Source organism: Peromyscus eremicus, chromosome 7 (assembly GCF_949786415.1).
Source record: "Peromyscus eremicus chromosome 7, PerEre_H2_v1, whole genome shotgun sequence".
Taxonomy (NCBI): Eukaryota; Metazoa; Chordata; class Mammalia; order Rodentia; family Cricetidae; genus Peromyscus; species Peromyscus eremicus.
In genome coordinates, this window is record NC_081422.1 from 82,313,416 (window position 1) to 82,328,307 (window position 14,892).

Below are 14,892 nucleotides of genomic sequence, written 5' to 3' on the forward strand. Positions count from 1 at the left end.
ATACACAAAGGTCATTTATTATAAAAATAAAATGGAAATATCAAGTCAATTAAATGGCCAAAATTTTCTAATTTCTTCAGCAAAATGGTCTAAAGACACTGTAAATTTTTTGTGTTTTTTTCAGAACAGAGTTTCTTTTGTATAGCTTTGGAGCCTTGTTCTGGACCTCGCTCTGTAGACCAGATCTGCCTGCCTCTGCCTCCCGAGTGCTAGGATTAAAGGTATACACCACTATCACCCAGCTGCAGACACTGTAAATTTTTGTAAAGACTTATTATATATAATGTGTTCTGCCAGTATGACAGACCTCATTATAGATGGTTCTGAGCCATCATGTGGTTATTAGAAATTGAACTCAGGACCTCTGGAAGAACAGCCAGTGCTCTTAACCTCTTCAGTAAACTTCTAAGTTGCTCCTTTAACCCTAACAAATAACACCATGACTACAGCACTGTAGAATAAAAGTAGTATTACAAACAAGAGTAACAACGTGTAACAAAAAAGCATCCTTAAAAAGAAAATTGTTAAAAATCTCATTATTTTTCTGACATTTTTCATTGCACACATTAAACACACGAAATACTCAACTTTGGGTCTACCAGTTATTCTTACTACTAATAGTAAAGATCCTATTCAAAATGGTATGATACCCTTCCAAATAAGTTTGGCTGATAAACCAAAATCACTAATATTGCTATTTTACCCAAACAAGAGAAGCAGATATTCCATGAGAAAAACAAAAGTCTCTTAACAATGAAAGCATAAAATTTTAGCTTCAAAATATAAAAAGCAATCACAAAAATAACTTATGTTGAGACTGGAGATATGGGTCAGAGGTTAAGGATATTTGTTACTTTCAGAAGGCCTTGATGGGTTCTCAGCACAGACATGGCAACTCACAACTGCTCCTAACACTGGTTACAGGGATCTAACACCCTCCCTCTTTCTGGCCTTCATGGGCTCTTGTATGCATATAGTATACATAAATAAAAAGTAAATTGTTTAAAAAAAAAGAAACATGTTAAAACACTTTAATAATGGTCTAACTCATTCTAACACTAGTATATTTTTCAATAGTATTATTACTTAAAACTTAGATGTATGTATTACTGACCTGAGAGCCACAATAACTCCAACAAACATATAAAAACAATTTCCCTGTAAAATAATTTACTTCATTTGTTTTGGGAGATGGGGGAACTGAGTATGCCATAACTTCCATGGTAGAAGTCAGAGAACAACTTTTAGGAGAAGGTTCTGGATTCTCCTTCCACCATATAGATGGATTCCTAGGACAGAACTTGGGTTGTCAAACTTGGCAGCTAGCAACTTACTTGCTTAGTTACCTCACCCAACTCCAGAAACAATTTCCCTTTTTACACTCAATCCATTAAAGGCACAGCTTTTCCCTATTCCAACAACGGACACCTAAAAAACACAATTCTAGTACAAAAGGTTTCCAGACCTTTTTTGATAGAATATGTGGTTTTTGTTGTTGTTGTTGCTTTTTTGATTTTTTACTTCGAGATAAGGTTTCTTCTCTGTGTACCCCTACCTGTCCTGGAACTCAATCTGTAAATCAGGCTGGCCTTGAACTCAGAGATCCACCTGCCTCTGCCTCCCATATGTTGGGAATTAAAGGTGTGTGCTACTGTCAAGATAATTTTTAATCTAGCATAACGATTAGTATTTCTGACTTAAGGAAGAACACAAGACAAACGGCTAATCTATGCAATGATTCTCACTAGGGATAATGGTTCAGTTCCAACTCCTACCACTGGGTACATTTGGTAATGTATAGGGACATAAGTGGGTGCTGCTGCTACCTAGAAAAGGCTGGGGATGTTGTTAAATGTCTTACAATGAAAAAAAATTAGAAAACCTAAAATGTCACTAATATAAAGACAAAGAAGCCAAGGGTTAGGGATTTAGCTCAGTGGCAGAGCGTTTGCCTAGCAAGCGCAAGGCCCTGGGTTCGATCCTCAGCTTGAAAAAGAGAGAGAGAGAAACAGGGAAGCCATAGTATAAGTCGTTAAGCATAGAAATTATAATTTATTGTTTTTATTTCATGTACATTGGTGTTTTGTTTGCAGGTATGAGGGTATCAGATCCCCTGGAACAGGAGTTACAGACAGCTGTGAGCTGCCATGTGGGTACTCACAATTGAAACTGGCTCCTCTCTAAGAGTAGCCAATGCTCTTAACCACCAAGCCATCTCCCAGCCCCAAGCATAGAAATTATGGGGCCAGAAACATTGCCTTAGTTCAATGCCATCTCTATACTAATTACTGTATAACTAACTGGTCTTAGGCAAGTTGACATCTGTGCCTCAAGAATTTCCTCATCTCAAACTGAGTAAAAGATTCAGATGCAATGTGGATTTTCAAATACATGTTATTGCTTTAATCAAGTTACAAATGTAACTTCTCTCATCTCAACCTACAATAATTTGTGATACTTATATCTGATATTAATAATCTCTATCTTCTAAAAGAAATGTGAAAAAATCATTTTTATTTCGTACAGAATATTCAATAGCTTGAGTATTAAGACTATGAAAATTCTTTTCTTCATTTATACTCCCACCATCAAAACTATACAGTGCACTTCTTTAGTTCTTCAACAAAATACGGATCACAACGATAACTGTTGCATAAGGTACCTGAAAAATTCAATTTGACCACAACTTACTTAGTTGACGTTTGAGATTAAGGGCCAGAACTTACTATTCTCCAACTGGACATTTAACTGTGTAAACTAGAATGTGGTCACTTTTTTGATTATAAAAATAACAGGTATACATAAGAAAAACCTTTTTCTTTTGCAACTCACAGAAAATTGTCCTAAAATACTATTAACTTAGTGGGGCATGGTGGCCCACACCTTTAATTCCAGCACTCATGTGGCAGAGGCAGGCAGGGCTCTGTGAGTTCAAGGCTAGTCTAGTCTACAGAGCAAGTTCAAGGACAGCCAGGTTTGTTACACAGAGAAACCCAGTCTCGAATAAATATTTATTTTATATTAAACATCAATTACCTGTGTTTCTCCCTAACAATTTGTAAAGTACTATCTTCAGTTCTTAGACTCAACAAAATTTCCCTGACCTTTGTAAAAACATTTGGTTGTGTGTACATCATGGGAGTGCATGGTCCAGCGCACATAACAAAACCAGAGGCTAACTTCTGGTGCTCTCCTACTATGGAGTGTCCTAGAAATTGAACCAAGTCTCCAAGCTTGATGGTTAACAACACTGAGCCACCTCACTAGCACCTCCCACTTTTTTCTTCTTAATTAAAAAAAGGTTTTTGTTTACTGTGTTTGTGCAAGCATGAGGACAACTAGGATGGGCTGTTTCCCTCATCATTTGGTTTCAAGAAAATGGAACTCAAGTCAACAGGCTTCTTTACCCACTGAACAATCTTGTGGACCCCTCTATTTCCTTAAACACACACCTACACAGAGAAACTCTGTCTGGAAAAGAAAAAAATACACACACGTACCTCCTTGAAAAGCCTCTACAAAAGCGTCTCAAATTAATACAATTCATCACACATCTATTTCTAAAATTTTCTTTTTTACTTTTGTGTATGTGTATATATATGCACAAATGTACATGAACACAAGTGCCAGGAGAGGCATCAGAACTATCTACAGCTAGAGCTATATGAGATACCAGATGTGGATGTTAGGAATTCAACTCTGTCCCACTAGCACTGCAGAAAACACTTTTGACTGCTAAGCCATCCCTTCAACACCCCTAACTTGTCTAATATTTTATTTTACTATCTATACTCATTTCACAGAGTCTATTCATCAACCTATGAAATCTTTGAGTGAGGAGATTTTTTTTTAAATGAATCTTTGTATCTCTCTTTGGTGCAAAGGTAACAACCTAATAAAAGACTTAATATTCTATACCTCTCCAAGAAGAAATTCTCAACTAGTCTTGGTGGCACACACCTTTAATCCCAACACTTGTGGGAGAAGCAGGTAGAGCTCTCTGAGTTCAAGGCCAGCCAGGCTAGTAAGTGCTACACAGTAAGACGTGGCCTCAAAAAAAAAAAAGAAAAGGGAAGAAAAAAAATCGGGATGGGGAATACTTATCCTTTTACAAAAATATTAAGTCATATAGATCACTAATATACATGGTACTCTCAGAAGAATTTTATACAGTAACATTGAAGGCTGACTTTCCCTTACTCAAATATAGGCTACTAAGAATTATCACAAATATGGTCAACAGAAAGACCTTAGTAAACAATTAGATCCTTGCGATTTTTCTGTTATACAAAGTTCTCAAATCAAGTTGTTTAAGGTAGTTCATAGATTTGATTTTTCAGTAACATAAATTATAGCAAAATTATATGCATACAATTTTTCTTTAAAGTATTCATTTTTTACTCACATTTGATTCTTTGCTGCTTGCCTCTGAGCTTTTCTTTCTTTCCTTTTCTGATCTGGTGGCTTAGCAAAAACAATTTCAATATTTTCTCCCTCCAAGTCTTTACCATTCATTTCTTCCATAGCCTTTAAAATGTAAGACAATGATCAATATGCAAGAAGGGCTTTCAAAGTAATTTTACTTTAAAACTTACAAAATATTTACATTAGCTCTGAAAGCTAATAGACATGGTTGGGCTTTAATTAAAGATCTTCCTCTTCACTATTTTTACTTTAGAAATTGGGTGAGACCAATAAAGGTTTGTTTGAGTGAATTTCATAACCTGAACTTTGCCTCCAATTTATAAAGCATGCTGATTTTAAGACTAAAAACGTTGGTCTACTTTACATGCCTACTGAATTTCTACCACTTGTTTACCTTGACAGCACCATCTCGTTCATCAAAATGAATGAAAGCATAATCTTTTAGCTTCTTCACTCGTTCCAGTTTCCCAAACTGACTAAATGACTTTTCTAAAATTTCTTCCGTTACAGTATTGGCAAGGTTGCGTACAAACAGCACTTTTACCTGAAATAAAAAAGCAAATTCCCTAAATATTTCAATTTCTGAAAGCAATTACCCTATCATATAAAGCTAACTTGAATTACAACCAGTAGAACGTAAGATATATAGCTTCCAACTTCTCTCATAAATACTAAGAAGTGAAACTGCTAGTCAAGTGAAGGGGAAAAAAAAACCAGCTAATTACCAAAACAAGTTTTACCATGAAAACTGTGCTCATCAGTTATTAGCAAACAAGCAAGCTAGCTGAAGTATAAACTACACACCTTTAAACCCAGAACTAGGAAAGCAGAAAAGAGGAGATCTCTTGTGAGTTCAAGGCCAGACCGGTCTACATTGAGTTCCAGGACAGCCAGCTGTTACACAGAAACCCTGTCTTGCACAAAAAAGGAGAAAAAAAAATTCCAACAAACAAAAAAAAAAAACTACATACATATTGGGATTACAAACGTTTGTGAGGCTATAGGAGAGAAAATTTCATTCACAGAGGAAGAGATGCAAAATGGTGTAGCCCCTGTAAAAGACAGGCCCTTACAAAACTAAACATATAGTCTTACTTTATGATCCTGTGTCATTATTTCTTGCTATTTATTCAAGAGTTGAAATTTTATGTTCATACAAAAACCCGCATCCAGATGCTTCTAACAGCCTTATAACTCCCCCAAATTAGAAAGAATCAAGATATCCCTCAGAATACGAATGGACAAAGCAAAATTTTTAGATATAAGCCAGGCACTGGTGGTACATGCCTTTAATCATAGCACTCCATCCACTCAGGAGGCAGAGGCAGGGGAATCTACAGGAGTCCCAGGATAGCCAGGACTACACAGAGAAACCCTATCACAGAGCCAGGGGTAGATGTTGCTATAGAGTCATAAAGCCACAAAAAGAGGGCACTTAAAATGTTACCACCACTTGGTGGCAAACGACTTTAATCCCAGCACTCGAGAGGCAGAGCCAGGTGGATCTCTGTGAGTTCGAGGCCAGCCTGGTCTACAGAGCGAGATCCAGGACAGGCACCAAAACTACACAGAGAAGAAACCCCGTCTCAAGAAACCAAAAAGTTACCACCACTCTGAGAAGTTTCTATCATTAATCGAGACACTCTGAAATGGTAGAGACAAGGGGCTGTCACGGTTTGAGGGATAATAAGCCAAAGCACAGGATTTTTCAGAGCAGTAATACAATTTCTAGGATACTGTAATAGTGACAACATATTGTAATCTGAATCTCTACACTCCCTCAAAGACCCATATATTAAAGGCCTGGTCTAAAGGCTGTGGTGTTTTGGGAAGGTTGTGGAACCTTTAGAAGGTAAGCCTACTAGTAGACCCAAGGGCTGGAGAGATGGCTCAGAGGTTAAAGCACTGGATGCTCTTCCAGCGGTCCTGAGTTCAATCCCCAGGAACCATATGGTGGCTCACAACCATCAATAAAGAGATGTGGTGCCCGCTTCTGGCATGTAGGCATATATGCTGGCAGAAAACTATATACACGGTAATTTTTTTTTTAAAAATTAACAAGGTGCTAAGTGTCTATAAAGATTTCTATTTTCACATTCCATGCACTCCCACTTCTTAGTGTATAACTCTAATCGCTTAGTAAACTATACTTTTTGCCTTCAAAAACATCATTTAAAACAACGCATAAAATTCGTTTAGTAAGTTTTCCCTCATCCTCCTATTACCCCCAATAAAAATTGTTCTACCTAACTATATTTACCTTTGCCATAACTTCAGGATCAGGATCTTCTATGGGATCAGCCCATTCAACAGTTCCAACATTTCCCCAGACTTTGACTTTACCACTCATTAACCTACGCCTTGCCTGGGCAGCTGTTTTGTGATCTTCATATTCAAGAAAGCAAAAGCCTCTGTTTTTTTTCTTGTCATCCGGTTGGTGATATAAAATGACATCTGTGAGACCCTCTGAAATTAAGCAAACATTCCAGAAGTCAGTTAACTGGCAAAAATTTGTAACAGCAAAGCTTTGTTTTACTAAGATAATATTTAAGTTAAAAAAATGAGAAATAATGTTATCACCTTGTCAAAGGTGGTTAGATTAATTCACTGCATTAAAATTCTATTTAGGAGGGAATGGTCACATGTACAAGAACCCAAGTCTTCAAGCTTAGGTAAAACTTTTACCTAGGCTGAGCTACATCAATAGCCCTTACTTTTTGTGTATTTGAGATAAGGCGTCACTATTTTGCCAGGCCTAAAATTCATTTAAATGGCATCTTTTTCTGCTCTCAAATATACATGGTATTACTTCAAAGGAAAACAGTAAATATTGCTAATGCTGAACACTTTCGTGTTTATAAAGACTATTAACAGAATAAATTTCTGAACACTATAGGCAGATGAACAATTAAAAAAATTATACCATGTTAACAATATATCTACTTATAACCATTTGCTCCTTTAACATGGGGAAAAGCCTCATTCATATGTAAGAATTAAAAACTAACAGCTAGCTGGGCAGTGGAGGTGCATGCCTTTAATCCCAGCACTCGAGAGGCAGAGGCAGGCCGATCTACAGAGTGAGTTCCAGGAAAGGCTCCAAAGCTACACAGAGAAACCCTGTCCCAAAAAACCAAAATATAAATAAAAATAAATAAATAAAATAAAACAAAAAAACTAACAGCTTAAGTATGGAAATAAATACAAGGGAGGGATGTACAATGTCACAGACTGAACTCAAATTGCCGCTGTTTTCCCATGTTTAGTTTTGTCTTACTATTTTTAAGGCAAGGTCTCATGGTGCACAAACTGGCCTCAAATTCACTATGTATGTTGAACAACTTCTCTCCTCCTACCAAGCACTGAAATGACAAATGTGTTTGTACCACCAACACCAGGCTTTATGTAGTTACGGATATCAAAGCTAAGGCTTTGTGAATGCTAGGTAAACTCTATCCCCAGCCCTATATATTCCTAAATTAGCTTAACTGCCAGGAAATGATCCCTAAACCTCTATGTACACTTGCTTGTTTTCTTTAAATTTATTTATGTGTATGGATGCCTTTGCTTGCATATGTCTGTGTTTGGTGCCAGACGCCAGAAGAGGGTGTCAAGTCACCTAAAACTGATGTTTCAGAACCACCAAGTGTTTGCTGGGAATCTAACTCTGAGCCTCTGAAAGAGCAGCCAATGCTCTTAACTGGCAAGTCATCGGTCTCTCCAACTCAATGTTTGCTTACTCCCCCACCACAGACAGACACACACACACACACACACACACACACACACACACACACACACAATTTTTCTTTGTATCCCTGGCTGTCGTAGAACTCAAGAGATCACCTGCCTGTGCCTCCTGAGTACTGGCATCATCACCATCTGGCTTATCTTATTAACAAGGTTACCTAACTCATAAAGCTTAAGTAAAAATTCTTAGTGAACAAATACAGAATTTGTACTGTTTAGAACAACACTTGGCATCAAAGAATTTTCATTACTGATAAAGTTGTACCTCCTGCCAATTAAATCCAACTTACCTGTCACTTTACTAAATTCTTCAAGAATCTGTTCCTTTGTTTTACTCTTAGGAATAGAGCCCACAAAAAGCCTATTGTTGGCAACTGAGATGCAGACACCAATGTGCTTTCCGGAACGAATTTCATGATTATTATACTGAAAGAGGAAAAACATTTTAAAATTGTTATGATATATTCATTATAGAAGATTCTCAATCCTATGCAAAGGTAAAACTATTTGTTTGCAAAAACTTTAGTACTTTGTATCAAGTGTTTTCAGTTTTTAAAAAAGTTTCCTTTCTCTTATGGAGGGGAAGCATATAAAAAAGGTGAATTATTAGGGATGTGGAAGAGAAAAAGATGTAAGGTGGGGTTAAAAAAAAACCGGACTGGACATGATTAAGTTATATTATATGAACATAAGGAAATGCCATAATAGTTTCTTTTTTCAATTAATACCCAACAGTATAAAAATTTTAGCATAATTTCCATTTTAGAAGGAATGACAATCTAAGATTTCACACACAAACACCAAAAAAAAAAAAAGGCTCATGATTTTAATGTCAATTTGTTTTTTAATTCTTTAAGTAAAAAAACCCTTGAAATTAAGTGACAATATTTTAATCTCTAAAATCATTCTTCCATCCAGGTGTTCAAAAACCATGGAAATCTCATTCAAGATGATCAAGTTTCCTGCCTCCAAAGTAACCATAACATACATAAATACATTTTCTCATTCCCACATCCTCTTGTAACAAGTTTCAATAAAGAATATAAAATAATAAAAAAAATCTTCAAATCTAAAGATGAGATCTTTTTTATTCTATACTTAGCCTTATTCTTTCCCCTCCATTTCATTTTCGCCAAATATACAATAAAAATAAAGGAAAGGGACTAGTTGTTTTTTCTTAAAAAAAAAAAAAAGGCAGATTGCCAACTATAAAACTACAATAAAAAGTAAATGTAATATTCAAGTAACCATATCCTATAGAATGGTGAGATATGGAAGAGCACTTCAAAATATAATCTTATCAAGTGACAATGTATCAATCTTACTATTTACAAAGTTTTGTTTTGTCTTTTTGTTTTGTTTTTCAGGTCAGGGTCTCTCTGTGTATCCCTGGCTATCTTGGAACTCCCTCTGTAGACCATGCTGGTCTCAAACTGTCTCTACCTCCTGAGTGCTGAGATTAAAGGTTTGTCCCATCATAGCTGGGCCAAAATTAATCTTAAGAGTTGTCCGGTAACAACGAATTTTATGAATTGTAGTTCACAAACTTTAAATTTTAAAAAAAAACCCTCAATTTTGTATGTTAATAACAATGATAAAGACAGGAATAATTCTTGATGAACCAATCCCACCTATACTTGACCTCAAAATCTACTTTGTCACAAATGGTAAGAACCAAGATGAGTTCTAGTCTTGCAAAACAGGCGTTATCTGCTATTACTGGACATAGATAATTCAGAGAGGTGACTCCTCATCACCTTGTTCAATTCATCTCCAGATAATTAAAGTTCACATACTTTATCTACAGTTCAAAACAGTTTAATGGCTTCATTTTTGATCAAGCCAATTAAAGATTTACATCTAATTCTCAATATTCATACCAAACACATGACTTTAAGATTGCAATTTTTGCCTATTTTCATCTCAGAGCTAGAGGTATGTCTCAGTAGTTCAAAGCACTTGTTACTCTTCCAGAGGGCACAGGTTAGATTCTCAGAACCCACACAATGCCTCACACCCATTTGTAATTCCAGTTCCAGAGGCTCCCATGCCCTCTTCTGGACTTTGCAGGTGCCAGTTAACATACATGGCAGACACACATACTTCAGATACACAGTAGGCAAAAACACCCATAAACACATAAAAACTAGTGTTGAAATTAAGAAAAAAAAAAAAAGAAAAAAAGAAAGTCTCAGTTTACCATGCCAATGAGATACATCAAATATATCCCAAAACTCCTGGCTTATTTTCATTTCTCTCCACAATATCTATATAGTTTCTAAGATACATAATTTTTGAACCTCTGAGCCTCAAAAAATTTTGTCAGGCGGTAGTGATGCATGCTTCCAGGACAGCCAGAGCTACGTAGAGAAAGGAGGGGAAAAAAAGTTTCCCTGAAACTTTCACCAGCTAAGCTCATCCTATAAACTGAGCTCATACAAACACTCTTGATCCACAAGTCCTGTAACTGTCAACAAAAGCACTCTTTCATGATGACATCCCCCTAAAGTACTCACTAAGAGTAATTCTGGCCCCCAGGAGACATCTGATGTTACTGGTTGCCACATAATGAAGGGGACAATTGGAAGGCAGGAATATCGCTCCTGGTATATGATGGATAGGAGGTCATACATTCTATTCTAACACAGTACACCCAAATTTATCAGTTAACAAGAGGCTGACAAATCTTCTCATGTATTTTATTTCTTCATATAGCATTTACATTTTTATTTACATCTTATCCTTTAGACAAAAAAAAAAAACAAAAACAAAAACCTCTCATTTTTGTTTTGTTTTGTTTGTTTTTCGAGACAGGGTTTCTGTGCAACTCTGGCTGTCCTGGAACCCACTTCTGTACAAAAGCCTCCTATAAACTTAAAAAAAGAAAAAAAAAAAAAAAAAGTTTTCTGAAAAGAATGATACAGTGGTTGAATCTATTATTGCAGGAGACTATGAGTAAGAAGTAGATTACAACATCTTATTTTCCAAATAGCTAATCTAAATTGTATTTTACCATGTAGCGTTCTACCCAATATTCACATAATTTAGCATTAAATACCCAGCCTTAGTAATATTAACAAATGCTTTCAATTTGATCATTTAGTCTGTTTAACATTTAAGAATTGATCAAAACAAGCCGGGCGTTGGTGGCGCACGCCTTTAATCCTAGCACTCGGGAGGCAGAGCCAGGCGGATCTCTGTGAGTTGGAGGCCAGCCTGGGCTACCAAGTGAGTTCCAGGAAAAGGCGCAAAGCTACACAGAGAAACCCTGTCTCGAAAAACAAAAAAACAAAAAAACAAAAAAACAAAAAAAACAAAAAAAAAAAAATTGATCAAAACAAAATATCAGGAATACAATGGAAATTACAAACTTTAAATATAGTCAGATACAAGTTACAATAAGGTTAACAGAAACTTTTGATTCATATTCTCATTCACATTTTCTCTCTCCATTTAAATGCTCTAAACAAAAGAAGGTATTTACTTAAAATACTTAGGCCAAATGTGATGACATGCCTTTACTTCCAGCACTCCAGAGGCAAGGCAGGTGAACTCTATTGGTTTTGAGGCCAGCGTGGTCTACATAGTGAGACCCTGTATCAAGAGCAAAGCAAACAAAGAGAAAAAAGAACTAACTTTAAAAATATCCTGGCAAAAGTTTCTTGGTTATACCAACAATTATTATTGAAAGCCAACAAAATCCTTAGGGGGGAAAAAAACCCTAGGAAAAGCAAGACCAAAAAAAAAAAAAAAAAAAAAAAAATTCCATAAAGGCAACAGTAATTAGAAATTCTAAGGACTGGGCATAGTGGCACATGTCTAATTCCAGCACTCCAGAAGCAGAACAGGTAGATCTCTGTGAGTTGTAAGTCAGCCTGGTCTACAAAGTGAGTTCCAGGACAGCCAAGGCTATGGTTATGTCTCCAAAAGAAAAAGAAAAAAAACTTTAAGGGAACCTGCCTATCTGTAAAGTAGCAAACGCTTCTTCAGTCACAAACATTACAGCACTACTTCTAAGTAATGAATATTTCTACGAATTATTATCTACAGAAAAACCATGTCCTCCCTTCTAGACCATCATCATATGCCTGGATCAACACAGGGTAAAATGAAAGGTTTGAAGTTTAGAGTGATTTAAATAAAATAAATAAAATTGTAACCTTTTCACCTATATTTGAATAAACAAAAAGCTGAGTGCAGTGATGCACACCTGTAATCCTAGCCCTTGGAAGGCTGAGGCCAGAGACCAGCATGGGCTATATATGTGGACAGACTACAAAGGAAAGAAGGGAGGGGAAGAGACAAGGGAGAGGTGAGAGAATACCTACCTCATTTCCTACAGAACAACCCTGAGTCAAAGGGAAAGAGTACAAACAACCTGATTTTTATGAGAAGTTCTAATTTAATATGATAGGCCCTAACTTTTGAAACATGTCCCTCAGGCAGTTAGAGTTTTTCAGCACAGCATGATGGTATGAAGGATGAACAAAATGTGAAGCATTACATATTTAGCAAAATGGGTTCTCAAAAAGGTTTTAAAAATCCAGCTTTCTGGCCCAATGTCAGTGAGGTGACCAAGAATAAAATAAAGATGAATTCTGACCACTAATTAGACTGTGAGGAGATGGCTCAGGGGGTAAAGTGATTGTCATCCAAGCCTAAGGCCCATACCATGAGTTCCCATACCCAGAACCCATGTAAAGTCAACACAGTAGCATTGTAATGTAACACAGCACATCTTACAGAGATGGGAGGCAGAGAGAGAAGAATCCCTGGAAAATTACTGACCAGCTAGCCTGGCATACATAGCAGCAAACAGCAAAGATACCCTGTTCTCAAGGTAGAACAGGACTAACCAACACCTAAGGTTGTGCTCTGACCACTCTATGAGCACTGTGGCACATGAGCACCTGTGCATGCATACAGACGCATTTTCTTTCTCTTTCTCTCTCTCTCTCTCTCTCTCTCTCTCTCTCTCTCTCTCTCTCTCTCTCTAATAAGCCTGTACACACTCTCTCACTCATACAATGAAGACAAAACACTCTCTAATAACCACCTGCGAATACTCTCTCACACACAAGACAAAGCACACACACACAAATTTAGCAATCTCATATTTGAATTGTAATCCAGAAGTGATTACTGTCATAACTCTTCTCAAAGCCACTATATACTATAAGCCTGTTCATGTATTTTAAAACATTTAATTAAAGTTTTCTCTATGTTGAGACAGAAACCTATCCGTAAAAATTCTACAGTGAAGCCAGGCGGTGATGGTCTACACCTTTAATCCCAGCACTCAGGAGGAAGAGCCAGGCGGATCTCTGTGAGTTCAAGGCCGGCGTGGTCTACAAAATGAGATCCAGGACAGGCACCAAAACTACACAGAGAAACCCTGTCTCAGAAAAAAAAACAAAACAAAAAAATAAATTAAAAAAAAAAAAAAAAAAAACCTGTCTCCTTACCAGAAAGACAACTCTTCAGATTCCTACACAAAATGCTCAGGACTTAAGTTGTTCTTTATGTTTGACTAATCATTCTATTCCAACAATGGCAAGCAAAACTACCTACCTCCAAGAAGCCAGCACTCTCAAGTATCACTTCAAAGTGTCATCTACAATATAATATTGGTAGATACAGACTGAGATTGAGGAGACTACTAAATAATCCACCCATAGACACATACACCTCTACTACACATACTCTACCTTATTTAACAGTCACAGCACATTACTTACATTAGTTACACAAGGATTTGACTATATCTTGTGAACTATTTTTCCTAGGCTATCAAATGTTTCAGACCCTGATTTTTTCATCCAATGTACAATCTTTTTTCTTCAAAATCTTTGACCTCCTCCTTGTTGTTGTAATCCCTCTTTTGGCCTCTGTTCTTTTCATTCAAACATTTTCCATTATTCAACCATTTATGTCATGCCACCCACTCCAAGGTTCAAAACTTTATACTATGCAAGAAAGCATTGCCATTTTATAAATAACTACCTCTGGCATTGTTACAGAAGCTTTATCTTATATTTATTTCCATAAAATGTTACAACTAGCCATATTTTCTTCACTGTGCCACTCACATCTTTCTCAGGCCTTCTCTACTAACCCCAACCCATGTAAATCCTTTCACCCTTCTTCCTTTATCCTTTGCCCCATTTGCTTGCCCCTCTCCTGTCCATATAAACTCTCCAAAATCAACACTTTATCCACCTATAGTAGAAACTGTCACGCTAACATTTCTCTCATATATAGACTACAGGATTTATAAACACGTGACATGAACGCAAAAGGGAAATTATGTGAAGGAAGAAAGCAGACCAGTAAGGGAGAAAAACAGGAGACAGAAGGGGAAGCAGTGACAATGAACAAGGGATTATTATGCAATGTATGTTAAAATTTAGTAATGAAAATTATAGAGACCCAAAAGAATTTAATAAGTTCACATGTTAAACACATTTAAGTATTTTCTAAATTGCTGGTAAAATATTTCATGGATTTATTTCACCAGCTTCATTGTTTAAAATGGTTATATATACATGATGGTAGTATACACATCTATATGTGTATGCATGCAAGTTTGTGTTTAAGAAAGGGTCCCATAACATAGTAAAATTAGCTTCAAACTCATGGCAAGAACCTTAGCCTCTTGCATGCTGCATTTATTCACCAGCAGACACAACACAAGGGTGAGGTATGTTGTTTGAATGT

At 36.5% G+C, this 14,892-nt stretch overlaps 1 protein-coding gene across 9 annotated transcripts in view; it reads right to left on the minus strand.

The window, feature by feature from the left end:
- Positions 1-14,892, minus strand: part of Syncrip (synaptotagmin binding cytoplasmic RNA interacting protein) — a 39,642-nt gene that overhangs the window by 10,199 nt on the left and 14,551 nt on the right. For all 9 annotated transcript variants that reach the window (XM_059268341.1, XM_059268343.1, XM_059268340.1 and 6 more), the window contains 4 exons: positions 8,466-8,601; positions 6,686-6,891; positions 4,820-4,969; positions 4,406-4,527 (listed from right to left, as the gene is read on the minus strand). In XM_059268341.1, the coding sequence (XP_059124324.1) occupies positions 4,406-4,527; positions 4,820-4,969; positions 6,686-6,891; positions 8,466-8,601 (614 nt within the window). The remainder of the gene's footprint in view (positions 1-4,405; positions 4,528-4,819; positions 4,970-6,685; positions 6,892-8,465; positions 8,602-14,892) is intronic.